Source organism: Acanthochromis polyacanthus, chromosome 2 (assembly GCF_021347895.1).
Source record: "Acanthochromis polyacanthus isolate Apoly-LR-REF ecotype Palm Island chromosome 2, KAUST_Apoly_ChrSc, whole genome shotgun sequence".
Taxonomy (NCBI): domain Eukaryota; kingdom Metazoa; phylum Chordata; class Actinopteri; family Pomacentridae; genus Acanthochromis; species Acanthochromis polyacanthus.
The window spans coordinates 2,956,014-2,977,424 of record NC_067114.1 but is presented as its reverse complement, the minus strand read 5'-3'; the positions used below and the strand labels follow the sequence as shown (position 1 = coordinate 2,977,424).

The window sequence follows — 21,411 nt, the reverse complement described above, 5'->3', positions numbered from 1 at the left end:
AATTGATCTTATTTCTGTGTGTGCGCGCCATAATATAGTGGTTGCAAATTATTAGGTGCTCCCGTCCCGAGCAGAGTGCATACTGAGGCTTGTGGTGTGAAGTGCTCAAGGGCATTTGTTTGTACATGCGTGTTTGTGCACGTGTATGAGCGGTGATATATTGCTCATCCAAGCGGCGGCCGAGCTGTGAAGTGCAGTGAGATTAGAAGGAAGCCGTTCCTTTGTTAATTTAAATGGGTTCATGCATCATGCTTTGCGGGAGGCTGCCGATCAGAGCATTAAGGAATGAACACTGCCCAGAGGTGTTTTTAATGGCACAGCAGGGCTTCACATGTAAAGAGATTTAATTCTTTGGATTTGAATAAATGCCTGGTGTGGACTCGGGCTTTATGATTTTTGTGCGTATCTGAGTAGTTTGTGTTTTTTGTACATACAGTGGACAACAAAAGCAAGTATACTTATTCAAATGTGTGTCATCTCTCAATAATTGCATTATTTCTAAATTAGTGAAGAAGTATTACCTCTTATAAAGAACTAAAACAAATACTCTAGAAAGATTGTATATAAAATGCACCTGTGGTTTTTATTCATACTAATTGTATGAACGTAGTTTTAAAATAACCCGTGAACACAGAACTTTCTCAGTTTTAGACCTACCGGGCTTTGCTTTTTTTTTCTTTCTTGTTTTTTTTCTTTTTCTTTTTCTTTTTTTGTCTGCAAATCCGCTCAAAAATGACACCAACCAACCATGGCGTCATTACTTAAGCTTCATGCAATTTTTTTTTTTTCTTTCTACCGGGCTTTGCAAAAGTTCTGTTACGCTTGTTGAGACATTCATGAAAATGTACGCATTGGTTTTTTAGTGCAATAAGCTAAAACTTTTGGGTGGCCACATTTCTGATTAATATTATCATTAACACATGTATTGAAATATTTGGAAAATAAAAAATGTTCTTATTGCGCAAAAAAAATCTTTGTGTTCATTTTGCTTGCATTTTGCAAGTGTAAACAGAACTTTTGCAAAGCCCGGTGTAGGTTGTTTCATTCTGCATGTCTGCATCGTGGCTCTGCATTGAAAATATTCGTAGTTACCAAGGATTTGATTGATAGATTTCAAAAAAGTACAGACAGATGAGTGACCGACTAAAAATGAGCTGTAACACAGTTGAAGCAGGGATTCAAAGGTAGAGAACAAGCCGTAGAGACACTAAAGTTCAGGACAAACGGACAGGAAGGAGAAAGAAAAGCTATGTGGTCTTTGGCAACAAGATGAAATGTTGCTTTAAGAAATGAAAGGATGCCTGATGAATGTTAGGAACACGTTCTTCGGTTGAATGTGTTCAGCTCAGACAGCATTTTGGTGCAAACCCTACCAGGTGTACCACAGTGGATGCACAGTCCTGGCAGTGAAGAGCGGACGTGAGAGTGTGATGATGTGGGGTGTTTTCAGACTTTCCATTTATAGATGGTACCATGAATGCCTGAGGATATCCTAAAATACCATCTGACAGATGACTCCAGAAGTTTGGCTGAACAGGAATATTCCAGCATAATTATTCAAAGCACAGAGTTTTCTAGTGAAAACCTGTGGCCAAATGTGCCGCCTCACCTGAATCCAATAGGACAGCTTTGGGGTGCGTTAATGAGAAAGACGGAGCAGAACAATCCCTCCAGCAAAGAGCAGCTGAAAATAACAGTCTCTAAAGAGTAGCAGAACATCACAGAGGAGGGTTGAATCTGTCATCAAAAACAAAGACGGACAGACAAAGTAGTGGAAAAAATGACAGATTTGAACCTCAGCAATCCAAGCTGTACTCCTTTCCTGCTGTGGGGTCTCCACGTTTAACCCCATAAAACCCACTGCTGCAAAAATACAAAATCACTTTTATTTCTTTCTATAATTTTTTCATTTTTCAGCTTTTTTGGGCCTGAGATACACCACATTTCTTTTTAAATTATGTAGAAATATTAGTAGAACAATCAGTCTTTTATGTATAATCAACTTAAAACCTTTTTTTGGTTTTTATTTTCCTTTAAGAATTTGAGATATGTCACATTTGTCCTTTTTTTATTACGGAGTAATACTAGTAGAAACAAACTATTTTTTAAATGTATATTCAGCTTAAAAAGTTCTTTTTGTGTTTTTATTTTTCAGTGTTCTTTGCCTCAAATCATTCAGTGTTCAGTCATGAGATACGTCACATTTGCACATTTCTTGTCAAATTATGTAGAAATATTAGTAGAGGCAACCTATTTATTTATGTATGATTGACGTAATATAGTGAATTTAAGCTGTTATTGCAAATACTCTGCTGTTCTCCTTAAAAGTAATGCGATAGCTGTAAGATGACAAAGTTTAGAATATTTAGCTCCAGTTTATATTGTGCACTTGTGCTAAATTCTGATTTAAACCTGCCATTTGTCGATGGATTGGCTCAGTTCTGCTATTGTTGCCGTTGTTGTTTTCTGTCTTGAAGATGGATATTCTAGTAATCCAGAGGGGGAAAGCTAATCCCGTTTCATTTCACACACTGTTTCATACTGGACTGTCTGCTGAGTGTTTACTGGCGTTGTTATAAAGAAAGAGAATACAGATTTGTAATTTGTAGAGTGGCTGACACATTCTCTCTAAATATGTCACAGGTAAAAATAAGCAGAACTATTGAGAGCTTTTCGTGCCGACAGTAAAATCCAGTGAAAGAAGCAGAGCTAGAGAAGGAAAATGGATGGAGTAATGAGGTGTGGGGCAGTAATAGAGGGTCAGCTGTTCTACATGACACGGTTCATAGAACCTCCATAGACGATGTGTAGGAAGCCTGACACACACACACACACACACACACACACACACACACACACACACACACACACACACACACACACACACACACACACGTTTGTACTTCTATCTTAGTGAGGACATCCATAGGCGTAATGCATTTCCTAGAGCCTTACCCTAACCTTAACCATCACAACTGATCACCTAACCCTAACCCTTACCCTAACCCTAACCAAACCTCAATTCATACCTGTTCTCTAAAAACAAGTCTTCACCCTCAAACATGGCTGTTTCAAAGTGAGGACCGGCCAAAATGTCCTCACTTTGTAAAAATGTCCTCACTTTGATAGTTAAATGCAGAAAATGGTTCTCACAATGTAGCAAGTACAAGAACACACACACACACACACACACACACACACACACACACACACACACACACACACACACAGAGTCAGAACATACTATTGTTCACTATGGCAGTAATTTACATTTAATCTTTTGTCCTTTGAAGAAATATCCATCTGAGGTTAGTCACATTTGGTGAACCTCAACTCTCATATTGTTCATCCCTTTTAGTTAAAGACAACTGTAGACATTTTTAGTCTAATTTTTATTCACTTTGTTCTATCTTCAAAAGACTTTATATATATTGTATAGTCTTGCATAATTAAAAAAGCTTTTATGTAAGGGTTTGACCTGAGAAAAAACACATTTATTCATCATAAAGTTCCTATTTCAGTCTTTAAACATTAGTTTCAGTATTAGCTGTGTATAAAAACTCTTTTATAAGTTGTCGTCTGTGTTGAATACAGTTCTGCCTTTAGTAGTGTGGTATTATTTTAATTGGTCTTAAAGCTCGGAAACTCTGGTCCATGTGTAAATGGTTCTATGACCTTTTGACAGACTGTGAATGTAGATACCAATTATTCATCTACCATCATTATGAATATAATAACACCACAAGGTTGTTCCTTTAGTTTATTAATCTACTATCTGCTCACATATGACAGTGTAGCCAAATGTCATATTAACGGCATAGTGAAATGACACTGCAGTGACCTACGCTTTTAGGAAGACGGTGAGGGACCTATCTATGGTGCCAGAACAAAAACCTCCACCTGAATGTTAAGAAAAGAAAGGAGATCAATGGTAATTTTATGAAGTCCAAAACTGTTCAAATGCAGTTGTGAGATTCTCGGGCATTTACGGTGCTTTTCCACTCGCACTTACTCGGCACGACTCTACTCAGTTCAGGTAATTTTCCATTACAGTTTCATACCACCTCATCGTGGGTGGAGTCACAAATCACTCACCGTCCTCCAACATGGTCTCCAATAATACAGCGGAGGAGTCGAGGCCACTCTCCCTCCCGTCACGGCGTCCATTTGCCTAAATCATGTCCAACACCTCTGGTTTGACCCACTCCAGCCGTTGTGGTCCTTGATGGACCGATGATGGTCACTTTTGAGCTTTTTCAGCTTCTCTCGACACTGCTTCATTGTCCTGCTGTATCTGTGGACAGCCATCCGCTCAGAGACCTCCTAATAAACTTTCTTGTTGCGAGTCGCACCGTCCAGCTCCCTCTGGGCGCTTTGGTCTGCCACCAAAGACAGAAAAGTCTCAGCCTCGTCATTCGTACAGGTCTGGTGTGTCCTCGCTTGGAACCCCGGCCCAGTAGGTACTAAAACAGTACCTGGTACTACATCCGGATGGAAAACTTCACAAACCGAGTAGAGTCGAGCTGAGTAGATGCTAGTGGAGAAGCAGCATTAGTTTTGCTGCTAAGAAGACACAACAAAGACTATACCTTCCACAATCTAGTAAAAATGTGGAATGTCAACACAAATCTGGTCACTCTGTGGTGGGCTACCATTGAGAACATTCTTACTGGTGTCATTAAGCAGCAAAACTGAACAAAAACACAAATGTTAGTGAAAATCATGGCAACACCACTGCCACAGATTCAGGCCTTTTGTTCCCTTATGGCGTTGGTGATACATTCCTTGAGATGATTCATGTATCTTCACCTGATACACCATGGCCTTCAGGTGCCACCAAAGATAGTGTCAAACACATGTTCTAGGGTACCTGAAACATAAAAATATACATTTCCTGTGTATGGAAACTTATGGAACACCCTGTAGTTTTAAGGACTCAGAAAAAGCCACCATAGATGCATTTCAGTCCCTTTGAATGTACTGTTGCAGCTTTTGAAACTATATGTCAAGAACTTAATCTTCAGATAAAACAAAGCAAAAAAACATCATCATAACAAAGGCTTGCAGTGAGTTTCCCTTTTCCTCAACCCAGTACAGCAAAATCCAAACATAAAATACTTGAAAAAACTTAAATTCATGGGGGAAAAAATGCCCAAAAATCATGCTTTGGTACAGGCAAACCGCACAAAGGTTCCTCACACATCCTTCCTCGCTGTAAAACTATACAAAACAAAGAGTATTATTCAAGAAAAATGTCATACGTGAGTGACTGCCATTCAGAACTGTAGCCTTCATTCAAACGGCTCAATGCAGCTTTTTACATCTTTTGTTACGACAGTTTCTTTGTCCAGGTGCATCTTGAGATATCTGTTGAGATCGGTGGTATTTTAAGGCTTTCCAGCACAAAACACTCACTTGTTTCTCTGCAGCATCATACTGGTTGTAAAGTGTCTCCAAACAACTGCTTTTTTCCTTCCCAAGCCTCGTTGTTGACATCATGAATAATACCAGCCATCTCATCACACTAGCCAAACTCTGAAAACACATTGTAAGCCAGTGATTATCTTCACAACTGTGGTGAAAACAAGGAAAAGAAGTGAATATGCGTAAATGAGCCCTTTTCGTAAAATGTTCAACATTTTTTCAGTAGGAATAACTTTTTGACACACACCACAGAGCTCCTATAGTTACCGTCATGACAAAAGGTTACAAAGCTGCACACGTGGTCTCTAACCAACTAAAATTTATTTTATTATAATGATCCTTTGTGGGAAAGTGATTCTTGGTGGACGAGCGTTTTGATTCAGTCGCTGAAAGACATGAGTCAGTCTTTGTCCATGTAAAAGTTAAAGATGTACTTCACTTATTCTTCTTTTATTGGACTGTAAACTAGAGGATAGGAGTTAACAGTGATAAAAGACATCATCACATCATAAACTACAATCTCTTTATCCTCTAAAGGGTTGTGGAGAGTTGGAGCAGAAACTGAATATCAAAGATGAATGTGGCCTCCATATCTGAAAAGTGAAACTAACACAAAGTGCCTTTTTAACAACCAGCAGGGGGCGACTCCTCAAGACTCATCATTGGTAGGAATTCATTCGATTTTTGCGAACCCTCTACTTCGCGTTTTCGTTTTGGAAGTAATGGTGCAGATTTGTGCTTTAGACTTCTGTAAATGCACCACAGAACTTCTATCCTAATTTTAATTGACCCCATCCTCTCTTAGACTTAAATTACCTCGACCGTAAGAGCTTCAGGCTGGAACCAACGCCTCAAATAGGAGTAACTCTTATGCTTCTCCACCACACTAATCTCCGTCTGTGGCAAAGTTGTGTCCATCCTCCGATATTCTCTGGCCGTTGGTTGGGGCTGAAGTTACTCTTCAATTATAAGAACAATTAGTATTTAGACTATGAAACATTCTAGTTAAACTGTAGCCGTTGCTCGGTGATATTTCTCGCTCCTCTACTCCTTTCTACTTTGGGTTTTGTACAGACATGGTTCAAGAAAATCTAAGCCGTAATAGTTTTAATCTGCAACACTTTCTCTTACATTTGCACTTCCCCCTTATGAATCACCAGATTTGTTGATTAGTTTGGTTGACTGCTGGGTCACCCACCAGCCATGACAGGTCCATTCAAACCTGAATACCAAACACCACTCAATGCTGCCATGAACACCGGGAATAAAGAGTGCAGTGTGTAACCTTGAGGTCAGATACCAAAGTCTTTATTCAAGAAAGGTACTTGACTCTGAACTTCATCGAACTCAGGCTCGTTCAGCAGCACTGTACTCTTTGAACATCGGTTGTGTCAGTAATCGTGTAATGACATATTGATTAATACTGCACTCGACCTTATTCAAACACTCTTAAGCGCTCTAGTTGAAAAAGATCCAGTTACTTCTCCAATTTTGCAGCTTTAGTGTGTTTGTTGTGTTGCCGTGTGTGTCGAGTTTTCCCCCCATTTCCAATGACCAGCGATTTTCATTGGATGAATTGAGAATTAACGTGCAGTTTCCCCACTTGAAAAAGGATGATTCTATCTACCTGAGCTCGAGCTGAACTCCACTCATTGACCAAACAATTGCTTTTTTTCTTCTTTTATTTTACAGTTAGCCGTTTAATTCGGCAAGTGGTAACAAAGTGACGAGATAATAACTTGACAAGTCGACAAAGTGAAAAATCTTTAGAAACACAAAGGAACGTTGCTCAATTGCAACCCACTGCAAATAGACATTTCTTCATAAGTAAACAATTTTATCTAATTAACATAAATGTTATTTTACTTAATTAATGCTTTGTCAGTTTTCACTTGGAATATAATTGAAGCAAATAAATTGTTATATCTGATTAATTTTAAACCCAATCATGTACCACATCGATTTTAAAAAAATGTTAATCACACTTTGACATATTTACTCTTAATATTTTTATTTATGCTTTTTAGCTTATATTTTTTTGAATTGTCTTTTTAAAGTGCATTCCTTTGCAAACCCAATAAAGTGCAAATTTCAAAGCATTGTTAATAAACCTCTATAAACATTTGAAGTTGTCCACCTTTCACCACGCTTACAGATCAAAATTATTTCCATTATATTTTAACATTAGTTAGAAATTCGGTGAACTCTAATTAGCATTATCAGCTGCCTGCAATCTTATTTACAAATTGACAAATGGGTCAATATATAATTGGACTTTTTAAATCAGTGACATATATTTTGCATACATTTTTTTTTAATCATGTCTTTGCAAATTTCATCATTATTTATGATGGAAACAATCACTTATTAATAAAAAATGGCTGAATGTCACTAAATGTCAACTAAATAACTGTCCCAATTTAATAGCAACCACCTTCTAATGAGTTAAACGATAATAAAATGAGCTGATTCAGAAATAGTTTGGATTGTGTTCTTTTTGTTAAGTTGAGATAATCATGACAGATGTTTCTTTTCTGGCAATGTATCAAGTTTTATTAGGAAAATCAAAAATTGTATCCACTAAGTTGCCCATTACAAAAACACCTGCAGGAAGTGTGTTAATTCCAGATCACATGACCTGCTCCTACTACAAATCCACCGTTGTGGACTTATCAGGACTTAGTTGGAAATGACACAAAGAACAACTGATTGAATTGTGGGGGTGTTTGAGTCCCGTCAATTCCCGCCGCCTGTTACATATTTAAGTCACATAATTCAGTATCCGTACATAACGTACACATGCACCACACACACACACACCTGTGCTCAGTGCAAAGTCATTTTGTTTGTGGGTACGTCTGTATAAATGGACACATTCTGTTGTCATGATTTCTGATCAGTAACTAATAAATAAATGCTTCATTTCTTTTAAAAAAATGGCTGCATTTCTGACAATGCCATCTAGAGGGATGAGCAGCCTTGGAGGAGTACTGCTCTCTGAGTGCTTTTCTTTTTCCAGATTAGTATCTTACTCGCTGTCTCAGTCCGTTTGTTCCTCTTCACAGGATCCTCCAGTTCTTCCCGTGGCCAGTTCAGTGAGAAGTTCGTCCACTTCATCACTCAGTGGTGAGTCAGTACTCTTCCTGGTTTAAATTCTGTCCTGCTTCATTGTATTTGCAACCATCTCTGGCCCCACAGAGCCAGACTGAACAATCACAAAGACCACAAGCTGCATTTAACATGGATGAGCTAAATTACAGCAGGCCAATCAAAGGTATAATGGTGTACAATGGGATTTAAAGTGCATAGGCCTGTGTGTGTGTGTGTTCATGCATTATGCTTGTATTAGCCATTAGCTATGTGATTCAATAAATAGCTGTGCCTTTTTTAAAAATCAGGAGTAATTGATTTATCTAATGCATCAGGACAAATACAGTGTTTACTCTGTGCTTGCTTCTGATTGATTAGCCTCTTGTAACCTTTACAGTTAGACAAACATCTATGTACACACCCAAACCACATACAAACGCCGTGTGTGTGCATGTGTGTTAAGCACTCACTAGCCGACTCTAGCAGCTGTTGTTTATCCCCCATGGCTGCTGTATTTACTCAAACTGAGTACATCTCTCTCAGGACCCACTGAGGTTCTGCCATGCCTTGGTGCAGGCCGAGGACTATTCTTAGACGCTCATGGTCCTTTCGTTGTAATCCACAAACCAGTTACATGACTAACTGTCCCCAGTGTAGATTATGTATGTATACACGGTTTGGAGGACACCCACAGAAACATGAATCCACTAATCTGTCTGACATAAAGGCGCTGTGTTGTACGAGAATTAAACCTTCTCTTTAGGTTTTTATGCCATGAATGGTTTTGTTTCAAGCTTCCTCTTGAACATTCATTTATAAATGAAAATCATGCATGAAATGAAAGTTGTAACAAAAACATCTCTTGCACACTTAGAAACAGTATGAATAGTGGCTGGATACAGACTGCTTGTGTATCTTTTTTTATTTCCTCAGTATGCGGCGGCACCCCAAAGAGAGACCTGCACCTAATAACCTCATGGTAAGTTAAACCAAGCCTTCCATTAAGCAGCTCCAAGGACCGCAAAATATAAGTTTTGAATAAATGTGTACAGAGTGTGATCATGTTCATGCATTCCAATAAAATTTCAATTAAACATAGTTTTATTATCTCTGTAGCTTTTGGAATATACAATTGTATTTTCCACAGTGATTGAGGTGTTTTGGGTCAAGGACCCTCCAAGTTGGCATTGCTGTGTGGAAACAACAGTAATGAACTTTTTGCTACCAAAGAAAGATGTCAGAGAGAGGTCAGCAAGAAACCTTGAGGTAGGATTAAGACCTACTTCAGGAATAATTCATTCAATTCACTGCATTAAAGCCAAGCTGAATGAATGAGGTCTAGCTGTTGTACAAGAGTCAAATCATTCTGGTTTACAAAATTAAGTTTTATAGCCTGATGGAAATTTGACCGACGGACAAAAGGAAATTATTTTTTGAGTGTGTGTGTGTGCGCCTGTGTGTATATGTGTGTGTGTATATGTGTGTGTGTGCCTGCCTTTGTAAAAGCCCAACACTATGCAAACTTCTCATTTCAATGTCTTTCTGTGCAGCACATAATTAGGTCTCCAGATTCTGAAAGTTTGCCGTCACATTTATGTCGCATTTGTAACTTAGACAAATTTTAAACTGAACTCACGGGGACACTTTAGTAAGTTTTTATAAGTTAAATTGCCTTTCTGGTCACTTACACGCGCGGTCCTCGGTTTACGACGTCCTTGACCTGAGGCGTTTCGTCATTACGTCAAAACTGGTTTCATGGAACTAGTTGGCGGATGAATACGATGTTGTCACACGGCGCTATAAGACGGCTTTGTTTCCATTCTCTGGTTGTACTCCACCTTGGATTGTGCTGCATTCACTAACTTTCTGTCCTTCATTATGGCTCCCAGCATCAGTCAGACTCTTTTGATGATTGGAGGAAAAGGAAAGCCGTCTCCATGGAAGTGAGATTAGATAGAATAAAATGCTCAACTTGTAAAAACAGTGCAACACAATCTGTTATCTTCTTGTAAAATGATTCATACGTGCATGAAAGTTGTTGGTATTCATGACTTTTCCAAAGATCTGATCGATATCCTGATGCGCGTAGCAGCTTTACTTACATTTTTGCTGGAATTCGGACTTAGGGTGAAAATCAACTTAGGTAGATCCATAGTAACGGAACTCCAGCTGGGTTTCCATTACAGTTTTTCGCAAAATAAAAGCGATATTTCTAAAATTTTGACAAAGTATATTTGCGCTTTGAACGTGTTTCCATTGAAGGTTGTTCTGGGCAGAAGCATCGTAACTCTCGTAAAATATCATCCCGCAAGATTTCACTGCAGGAAGATGGACGAGGGGAAGAAACCTGTTTCTGTCTCCTTCTAACACTCTGCATTCCTCTGCTGTTTGCTGTCTAGTATATCAGTGATGTTTTTCTCAAGAATAATGGCAAGAAAAGTCTCGGTCTCCTCTTCTGTCCACACGTACCGCGCCATGTTTACTCAGAGAGAACTGGTCATGTGACCAGGTACGTCACGTCCGGTGACGTATAATTGCGGAAAAAGTGTTTCCATTGCGCTTTTGCGATATTTTTCAATATCGAAACGTCTGAAAAACCACCTCATGAGAGCGTAAAAACTTTTTAGCGATATTTTAGTCCTTTTTCAAAATTCAGGTGTTTCCATTACCAGTTTTTTATTGCGGTATTCACATTTTGCGCATATCTAAGGGTAATGGAAACGCAGCTTCTCACACAAGTCGAGGACTTCCTGTATGCATACTGTTTCAGTTTGCACAGTTTTAATATTACTCATTCACGTTACATTCAAAAGCCCCTGACAGGCATGTAGTTTGTATTTCCTCGCTAAAATAAGGAAATTTCGGTTTGAATTGAAAGTAGCTCACGCAGTCTAACCATCAATCAATTTATTTCCCACAGAACACAAAAAGTTTGACAGGGTGATGCAACCAATCCTTCAAACATTTAAATCTGAAAGGTTATAAAAGCGTTTGTGTCTCATACAACTTTCAAACACTCTGAATGCATGTTTGAAGAGGAATCTACTTAAAATTTTAAACTAGGGCACATGTTTTAAAATGAAACAATGCAGTCAAAGTTACCATGAGGCAGAATCTATGTCTAGCAAACGTACAGATCCTAAACTCGCTGTACAAGAATGGAGCTTTTCAATAAACCATAAGGTGATGCTGCAGCACAACACGTTTAAATAACAGCTCAAATCAAGGTTGTCCTGCACTAAAGAATAGTTTTCTACAGGTTAATATATCAACTACTTTACCGTTTAGTAGATTATGCTACATAATTAATTTTTCTCCAGAAACGCTTTGGTTTTGAGCTCATTGAGCAGCTACAAGGTCAAAAAATAGAACATAAAAGCTGTCTTTACTGATGAATACAGAACACTAAATGTACTTTGGCCTTTCCTGACAGTGTATTTACCCTTGTGTTTTCTCTTTTCGGTGCTACATTAAAACTGTACAGTGAACGAGATGCATTTTTTGTTTGAAGTATTCGCATACTTTGGAAACTTTGATTCTGACCTGAGTTGAACTGTGCTGCAGCTGTTTTTCTCTAAAACTATAGCTGACCAATGAATGGACCCAAAAACTGAAGCATTGATTAAATAGTGATACTGAGGAAAAAGCATTTAATACAATGAACTGCAGCAAAAATTAAATAATAATGTGTTGGTTTACGATGCTGGTATCGACAGCTGTAAATAATAGCCCCCTCAGCAGGAGGTAAAGCATTTTTTGAGGTCTAAATTTTAAAATGTGACGACCCCAAACCCCTGATAATTGAGGAATCTTTAGGTATTTATGTACATTTGTCTAATTTTTAGTCAGAATGTCTCTTTCCGCATGGTTTAAGATAAATTCACATAAAGTGACATTTCAGATGGAGGGACTCGTTTTAAGACGACGTATCTTAAGTCAAACAGTCTTTAAATTATCTTGTTTTTAGTTGTATTTTATAAGAAAACTCAAAATAAGTTTAATACATCTCAGATTTGGAGCTTACGTGAAAGCCAAAATCTATTTTTGAGTGAAAAACTGCTATTTTTTGGCATGTCAGGCTTATTTTAAGACACCTAAGCTTGACACCCTGGTAAAATATAACTTAAAATAAATGTTTCCAGCTAATTTTAAGATCTCAGTATTCTAAATGTCAGATCTTATTTAAAGAAATCTTTCCAAGCCATTTTTCACTTGTGCCATTGGCTGATTTTTCACATATTTCAAAGTAAAAGTTCCTTGAAACAAGTTGCTTCTTCTTGTTTTGAGAGGGGCATTTTTTCTCAGAATCGTTTCACTAATGTCATTGGAAATATGCCACCAATATGAGGTGCAACTAAAAATTTAACAGAAGTAAAACTTGGCCTAAGAAGCCCAGTAGTGTGCATGAATACATTACCTATTGTACGCAGGTGTCTTTAAAAAGTCGGACAGTGTTGATTTTTCCTTGCTGGTGACCTGGTTCTGTGCAAACTGACAGCAGCAGCCGATAAATGTACATTAAAACACCAAAGCCGTAGATGCTGTGACTTTGTAAGGCGGTTTGATGAGTAAGGACCGTCTTTAGTTCCGGCTCTTTGTGGCGTCGTGTCGAGCCTCGTGCTTCCCTCCCAGCGTGGACCCGACGGTTTTCTCAGCTCCGCGTTAACGCACCAAACCGGCAGTTTTCACAAACCGCCTTTTAAGAGCTGCGACACTCTCGGGTTTCTGTGTCAGGACCAAGGACAGCGACAGCCGGGTCCGGTGGGAGCGGAGGGGTGAAGGTTTGTGTTGTGGGCTGCAGGGTGTAAATCTACAGCTGCTGACAGATTGCATGTTCTCAGTCTCACACCAGAAGGGAAGAGTGAAGGGAAATGTTGGTCGGAAAGAGACGTCATGTCTCCACACGAAATGGAAGTTTTAGTTTACTTTGCTTGCAGCTCAAGTTGAACGCAGCTTCCATTGTTTTTCTGACTTATCCGCTCTAATTGTTCTCCTGGATGCTGCTTCTACTTTGTTTCGCATCCTCTTGTCTCTGAGTCTGACTGAATTGCTAGTTGACATGTCGTCTGGCCTTCTTTTGTGTTTATACCGTGAGGAGGAATAGGAATACTTGAGAGCTTCTTCCCTTTGTGTTTTTGTGGTTTATTCCCCTCTTAGCCAAAGCTTAATTCATGTAAAAAACAATACAAGGACAAAGGTTGCACCAAATGTCAGTGAGTAAATATGCAGTTTATGCATTTGAGACACTCTGGAGACTTTGTTAGCTAATTTATCCAGTGTTTATTATCCTCTGCAGCAGATATATATTAAACCTCTTTGTCTGTTATAGTCTTTGTAAGTAGCCTGGACATCGGGCTACAAAAAAGCAGAATTCAGCATTTCTCATTTGTTTGGTTACCTCCTTAAACAGGCGATTTGTTGCTGGTTTGTGTTACCAGACTGATGCCACTGATTAAACTACCAAAAAGAATGCAGCAGGAATGATTATAGCTGCTGGTTTGAAGAGCACTGAAGTACTTACAGCTACTCTCTGTTGTTTTGAACCATGATTTTACCTGTCAATGCCCAGTTTATTTGTATTGTGCAAATTTATTTAACAGATGTAGATATTGCAGAGTTTTAAATATTTCTGATTTTGCAGTTGTGTTACAGGAAGAAATATGTTTAATACGTTGGTTAGGCATTAGATTTGCAATGATTAATCAACTGTTTCCATAATTTTCTAACAGTTTGGGTAATTTTTAAAGGAAAAAAACTATAAAAGTCAAATGGTCCAGCTTCTAAAATGTGAAGGTTTTCTGTTTTCTTTGCTCCTCTGTGACAGTAAAGTGACGATCTTTAGGTTTAATACATTTGAGGGCGTCTCTTGAACACTGATTGACATTGTTCACCATTTTGTGACATTTTATAAACCAAAACAAACGGTCCATTAATCAGGTGAAGATATTTAATGTGAAGCCATAAAACAGACCAACTTCTTCCCTAAATGTTCTGTGTAAAGTTAGCAATTTCCTATCATTATTTTCTTTGTTGACTTTAATGGTGTACAAATGAAAGCTATCAAAAACAAACAGTATGATGGAACTTGAATTGTCAGGTGTGGGAGGTTTCAGGAATTAATTGGAAACCCAAGAAAGAAGAAGAAGATCTGTGCAGCGTTATTGTCTTTACTATCCTGCATACAGGCCGCCTCTGACAACAAGTAATTATATTTGTATTTTTTCTAGACGTAGCTTCCTTTTTCGGGCTCTTTCTGTTTTTCCGATGCTTCGGGTCATCGTATCTCGCATGGTTTCATTTCATCTCTGCTCCCGTCAATGTTTCCTTTCCCTAACTCTCCTCCATCTTCCCACTCTGCCCCACTTCTTTCATATTCGTGGTGATCCCTGTGCTCTTTTTTCACATTTTCACACTTCTCTCCTTCTATTTTTGACTCCCTCTTTCCTCCATCCCGCTCGTCTTTCCTTTACCTATATTTTGTCCTCCTGTAGGCCTTTCATTTCCTTCCCGGCCCGTGATGAACTGAGATATAAGGTCACGGATGCCTGCCTTTGTGGCACCAGCCTGCTGATTGTCTTTCTCTCTTTCCTCTTCCTCGTTCCCTCTTTTCCCTCCCCGCCTCTCACTCAGCCTCCTGAGTACATTAAAACTCTTTACCTATTCTATCTGTATGTTAATGCACCGCTCCCCCTTTCTCTCTCTCTCCTCTCTCTTTCTGCTACTCAGAAAATGCCACCATTTGCTCCCCACTTTTTATCTGCGAAGGGTAATGCGGGAAATCGCACAATAGCGTAGACACTGAGCAAATAATGTTGTTTTATGGCCGTGCAAACTCACCAAGTAGCTCTAGTTTGCTCATCAGGTTTCAGCATGTGGTTCCTCTAATCACTGGTGTAGCTTTTATTGACGTCATTGTTGTCGCTGGGATTTTATCCCATTAGATGTTCTTTACAGGGCTGCTGTTTGATTGCAGGCTCGCTCATGATGGGTTCAGTCCCTGAAGGCTGATACAGTCTGTTGCAAATACACGGACTTGATGCTTCGCTCATGCTAAGATTATTTTATCCCATTGAGTTCAGTTTTGTTATTTTACCCAGCCGAGGCGCACCGTGAAGGGAAAAGCTGTTTCTTGGGCTCATGCTATGTTCCCAACGTGAGTAAAGGAAGAGAGACCCTGGAAAGCACCGAGAGAAAAAGAGTAGAGCAAAGCTAAGAGAAACTTTAAAGCTTGTAAACGTTAGCACAAAAGCATCCGCATTTCCACTTTGCACCATGAAGAATGACATCATTTCTTCATGAGATCATAAATGCTATCATTTTGATGTAACTTATTTTCTCTCAAAGCTGGAAAAACGTGCTTTCTCTTCTATTAATACTCGGGCTGGCCCGAATAGTGGTTTCTGGCCTCCGAATATTCAGGCCCTATTAAAGACGAATATCCGAATATTTGTTCCGCCCCGTAACGTCTGACGGGGAGGGAGTTGTGGCGGAGACGGCCCGAATATTCGGATCCGTTCGTCTGGTCTCCCGGGTCCAAATATTTGGATACCAAAATGAATACCGCCATAGCGAACAAATATTTGGATATTCGGTCCAGCCCTAATAAATACAGAACAACAGTCGCATCTTGTGAAACTGCGTTGTAGACGAGCAAAGCGGAGATGTTACTATGACGACGGTGCAAAACACATTCACATCTTTATCCAATAATGTGAAATTCTAGATTAAATTTCAGCATCCCTAAGTCAGTCTGTGAATTCACAAAATGCAGTTTTTTGCTTGAATGTTTTTCGAGCAGAAATCAATAACTGCTTTAATCTGATGCTGTTTCTTTTATACCTGCTCTCACTTTTTTTTTCTTTTTTTTTTTTTTTACCACATCTGTCTGAAATTTGGAACAAAAGTGACTTGTGCATGCGTACAACGTTGTTCAGAGATCTTTTGGCCGATCATAGGTGCTCGTTTTGACGTCCTTTGGTGCCTGAATGTCATAAAACAACTGCAATTAATTTTAAAAACGTCCAGCTTTGTCTCCTTCTCCTCAACAGCAAAGGAACAGGCTCCTAATATTTGTTTACAGTTTGAATATGAGTGCTGATCAGCTGTTTTTTCAGCAACGTATCCCACCTTCACAGTTGTTTTTCTTCAGTGACACTTTAAGAAAAAAGAGCCCAACTGTACATCTAGTGAAGGTTTTATGCAGCGTGCCTTAACATTATAAAACTTTTAGGCACTTGAAAAAACTTTTTAATTTATACCAACTGTTGAAATCCCAAATCAATTGTGTGCTTTTTAATTCCGTCCAAATAAGATCCTCCTTTTATTTGCTACATTTTAAGGTCATAAATGTTACAAATGTTTACATTGTGTTCAGTTATCTGCACACATTCTGAGCATCTTTTAGACCTCAGAAATGTGTTTAATGCGTTTTTTTTTATTATAAAGCTTTTACACAGACCACCTTAGACTACTTAAATGTGCACAATACAATCAGACCAGGGAGCTCTGTTAGCCAACAAATCTCCACTTTCACAACATGCTACAAAAGCTTCACATCGTCGAATTATTTGACACATGCTTAGTATTTTCTGCCTCTTTCAGGCTTTAACGGTGCAAATAGAGTTTTAAATTCCCGATAATGTAACAAAGAAATCAGTAGCATATGCTTTTATATTCAGTTCAGTTTTATTTATGCAGCACTAAATCATAGCAGTTATCAAAAGCTTTGTCATTAATGCAGATGTCGAGTTCTCCTCAGCCCAGTTTTCTGTCGTTTTATTCGACGCTAATCAAGAAGGAATATCTGAGCTGTACTGAGCTCAGTACTGGTATCAGAGGAGATCTGTTTCTCCTGTAAAGAATCGCATGATGAGCCGTCAGAGAGGAAAGTGAGCGTGTTTTTCTCTCCTCATACTGATGCATCTTTCATTGTGGACACCCTATCCTGTCGTCATAAGCTCCTGACGTGGGTCAGCCGAGGAGACTTTCCACTGGCTCGCTCCCAGGACGTTGGCAGCGGGTGTTTGGTGATGACCCGTCCTGTCTGAGGTTTCTCGCTTTTGATTCTGAACAGGCCGTCTTTCTCCTCCAGTATGAGGCCCGTGCGTCGGCGGTTAGCTCGTTTATTCAGATTCGCTGTGAAAATGAGAGAATGGGCTGTTTTAGCGCAAATAGTGCAGAATCATTTCATGCATTTTGGTGTACTGGTGAAGATAAACAGCAGAGGTGATCCACACACCCTCATATTGTTTGATTGTGATTTGATGGACGTTTCATCCCCCCCCCCCCCCCCCATCCCTCTAACTCCCCCTCGCTGTCCCCCGTTCCCCAGCCAGCAGCCTTCACACAGCCTTTTAGCACCCTTGTCAATGCAGCCCTCCTATTCTGCTTTCCTATTCATGGGCCCACACACACACACACACACATTTCGTAGCCTCCTTCCAACCCCAGAGACACCAGATGAGCCCCTCGGTTTTTCACAAAAGAACCCCCTCCTCTCTCTGACCGTCCGCAAATCTGCTTTTGACTCAGACGTTGAGAATAGAAACTGAGTGGCGTCAAGTTTTGGCCTCTTTCAGTGCGAGTATTTTCAAACCGTCAATGACTTTTTTTTATATTAATCCACACTAGATCTGTCAACATAAATGATGCTTAGATGCATTTTCTGCTTTCGTGTAATAATTCCGTGTATTTTCACTTATTCAGATAACTGTCAAAGTGTATTCAGCTTAGCTTTAGATGTGTTACTAAAGCAGAGAAATAATGGGTGTTTTTCTGTGGTTTTATTTTTATTCTGTTGAAGAGAAACAGAAATGCTGTGGATCAGAGTCCTAGTAGCTCCGATCATAGGAAAGATGTGACTCTTGTGTCCAGATACAGACGAAACTACACATTCTACAACCTATATGTGTAGTTTTTTAAGTAATTCTTTGAGTGTCGTCTTGCATGAGTTGTAGTTATTGTGCGTCTTCAAACTCTGAAAGCTGCTTTATCGTCTGAGGAATACTTCTCTTAGTGTTTACATTGCTGCACGTGCAAAAAGGGTTTTCACATGCACGCTCACGTAACGCTGCACCTCCTCTCAGATCAAATCACTGGTGTCTCTTCATCCCTAAACTTTTCTGTCAGCACCTTCCCCGCCACATGTTTTCACGTTTCTCCCCTGGGTCGTCTTTGACGTGAACCCCATTTACACGTGCTGAGACCACAGCAGCGCCTCAGTCACGCCGTTTATGAACTAAAGTCAAACTCAGAATTGCACTTAAATCAATGCTTAAATGTTGTACATTTAAAAAGACAACTTGTTTGCAGCAAAACATATTTGATTTCACTTTTTTGTTGTTAATAATAATAATGATGATACATTTCTAAAAGGTTGCTTGACTACAAAAAGTAGCTCTTAAGGCGGCAGTTCGTGTTTTTTCCCCATTTCTTCCATTTTTGCCCAGTTTACAGTCATCAGTTCATCATATATCATGGACCAAACTAATTAGCCAACATGTTCAATTAGTCCAACAGATAAAACTGAAGGAAGGCTTTTACTCTCTTAATGGCATCGTCAGTTTCTGAAATCTGGTCTGTCTGTTGGTTCCATTGCTCAGGACTCGGTGAGATGGCCTTTTTCCACAGCTTCATCTCTCCATCTTGGTTCATCCAGTACTCTCTGATGTAGTCAGGACTTTACCCTTGACATTTCTTATCTTTCCAGTCTGGAGCATGTTGTTGTCACCATTCCTGCTACTGCTTAGTTTTGTTTGCCACGAGTGTTACATGTCATACACAACTAAGCTAAAAGCTACACCCCCTGTCAAAAGTTTTAGGACACTTTCTCATTCAAATAAAGTAGAACCTGTCCTACAACTTTTGACAGGGGGTGTATCTACCAAATTTGGTACACATATGCAGCACATCAGGCTGAACAAAAAAGTCAGTGACAGCCACATTCCAAACCCGACAGGAAGTGAGCTATTTTGCGTTGAATGCAGGCGTAAACTAACCGTGACGTCACCCGTTGGTTTCAACACCGAGAAAATGAAGCCCGGATTTTGCTACTTCCTGGTCGCCGTTTTGGATTTTTTGGAGCCAGTGACGTAAAAAGCGTCATCAAACAGGCTGGACCGGAGAGCAACTAGGGGCAGGATTGGCTGAGGACTCTCTTATCCCGCCCACATTTTACCACAGAGGCTTCTGTTGCTGTCTATCAAGTGTAGCCACGCCCCCTGGCTCCGCCAACTTTAACGATGTATTTAAAATTCAGTATTGATTTATTTTAAGATCGGCCACCTGATCTCTCATTTTGACCATGAAAACTAACAGGAAAAAAATCCTGAGCTGTAGAACATCATTCTATCAAATTTTATTTTTTCCAAAAATGAATTGGGGTCTATGGAGCAAAAGCTTTTTGGAGCCAACCCTAGCGGATGGCGTGATATTGCAAGTTTTTGACACTTCCGGGTTGGCTTCAATTCTGGAGCCAGATGCTACGTCCATCTTTATATACAGTCTATGGTTGAATGTCAGATTTTGCCCATTTTTAATTTTTTTCTAGAGCGAACTCCTCCTAGGGGGAAACTCCAATTCACCTCAAATTGGGCCAGTACATACAGGAGGCCTTAATGATCCAAAGTTATTAAAATCTTTTTCCAAAGTCAAAGGGTGTGTCCGTGGCGGCCTCTGGAATTTTGATCCTTTGCCATGAAATTTCAAATGCTGTGTAAATGCCCTGAACATGCTCCAATCTGCCTGAAACTTTACATGTATGATCAGAGTCCTGCCCTGATCACACCCATATGATGAAATACACCCCCTGTCAGAAGTTGTAGGACAGGATCTACTTATTTTGAATGAGACCGTGTCCTAAAACTTTTGACAGGGGATGTACCTCGATCTGACTGTTGCAGTAGTGGACGGTTTGCTCTTTTGTGTCTTCATTTAGAAACTAAAACATGACAATAATGCTGCTCTTACTCCTTTACACTTCCTTGTTTTATTGTTTTATTTCCATTTTGGTGGCTAATGTTTAGTGTTGCGGCTCATTTTCCGGGTAGATACCTGGAGAACGGCACAGATGTGTGGATTATTAGTTTAGTCGCCCTCCAAATGGAAGTTTCTCTACATTCCCTGTGCACTGACGCTGACCACGGATCACACACGCTGCATTCATTCACACTAACTAATGCCAGCCAGTTTCCAGAGGGAGCCGGTGATTAGCATGCAAATCTGTAAAGACCTAGTTATTCTATCTACCTCTTCACCCCTCTCTCTGTCTCGCACACACACTGACACTCACTCCATGTTTCTTCCAACACTGTTCTAATGAGGTGATGACCACTCTCTTGTTATAATTGCCTCAAACTCCTTTTAATTTCTTCTGAGCGTATTAATCATACATAGAGTTATTTAAAATCGCATAAATTAATCTTAGATTAAACAGACCCTTGAAAGGCTTCGAACAATTAAAGAGTTAGGTAGAATTTCCCCTGGGTTTAGGCCATTTCTATTTGAGCGGAGCGGTTGCAGGTGATTATCCCAGTTTGATATGGCCAGACGGTGATTAATGCAACTTTTAAATGAGTCCTTCCCCCCCGTCTCACCTCTGTCCATGCGCTGCTACTGCAGAAAGTCAGACACCTTGAATGACCCAACTAAGGAGTAGTTATTCACTCTGTATTCATAACTCTTAATTTAGGTTGCAGGTAATTTAATTATTAGATGGTTATGTGTATGTGAGAGAGAAGCAGTGCATGTATATAGAAGGTAGTGAGAGTCACTTGAGGAAACTGATGTTTTTAACAGTCTACAGCTTTTTTCTGCTCCTGGGGTTCTTGTATGTGTACTGGACATCACTTCGTTATAAAGGGTCACAGATTGGGAATTAGTGGTCTAAAGAAAGGCATT

The 21,411-nt window shown here is 39.5% G+C and overlaps 1 protein-coding gene across 1 annotated transcript in view; it reads left to right on the top strand.

Moving 5' to 3' along the window:
* The window catches only part of map2k5 (mitogen-activated protein kinase kinase 5), a 99,976-nt gene that overhangs the window by 68,070 nt on the left and 10,495 nt on the right, over window positions 1-21,411 (top strand). Inside the window, 3 exon segments of the mRNA XM_022215726.2 lie at window positions 8,490-8,505; window positions 8,508-8,550; window positions 9,448-9,493. Coding sequence (XP_022071418.2) covers window positions 8,490-8,505; window positions 8,508-8,550; window positions 9,448-9,493 — 105 coding nt within the window.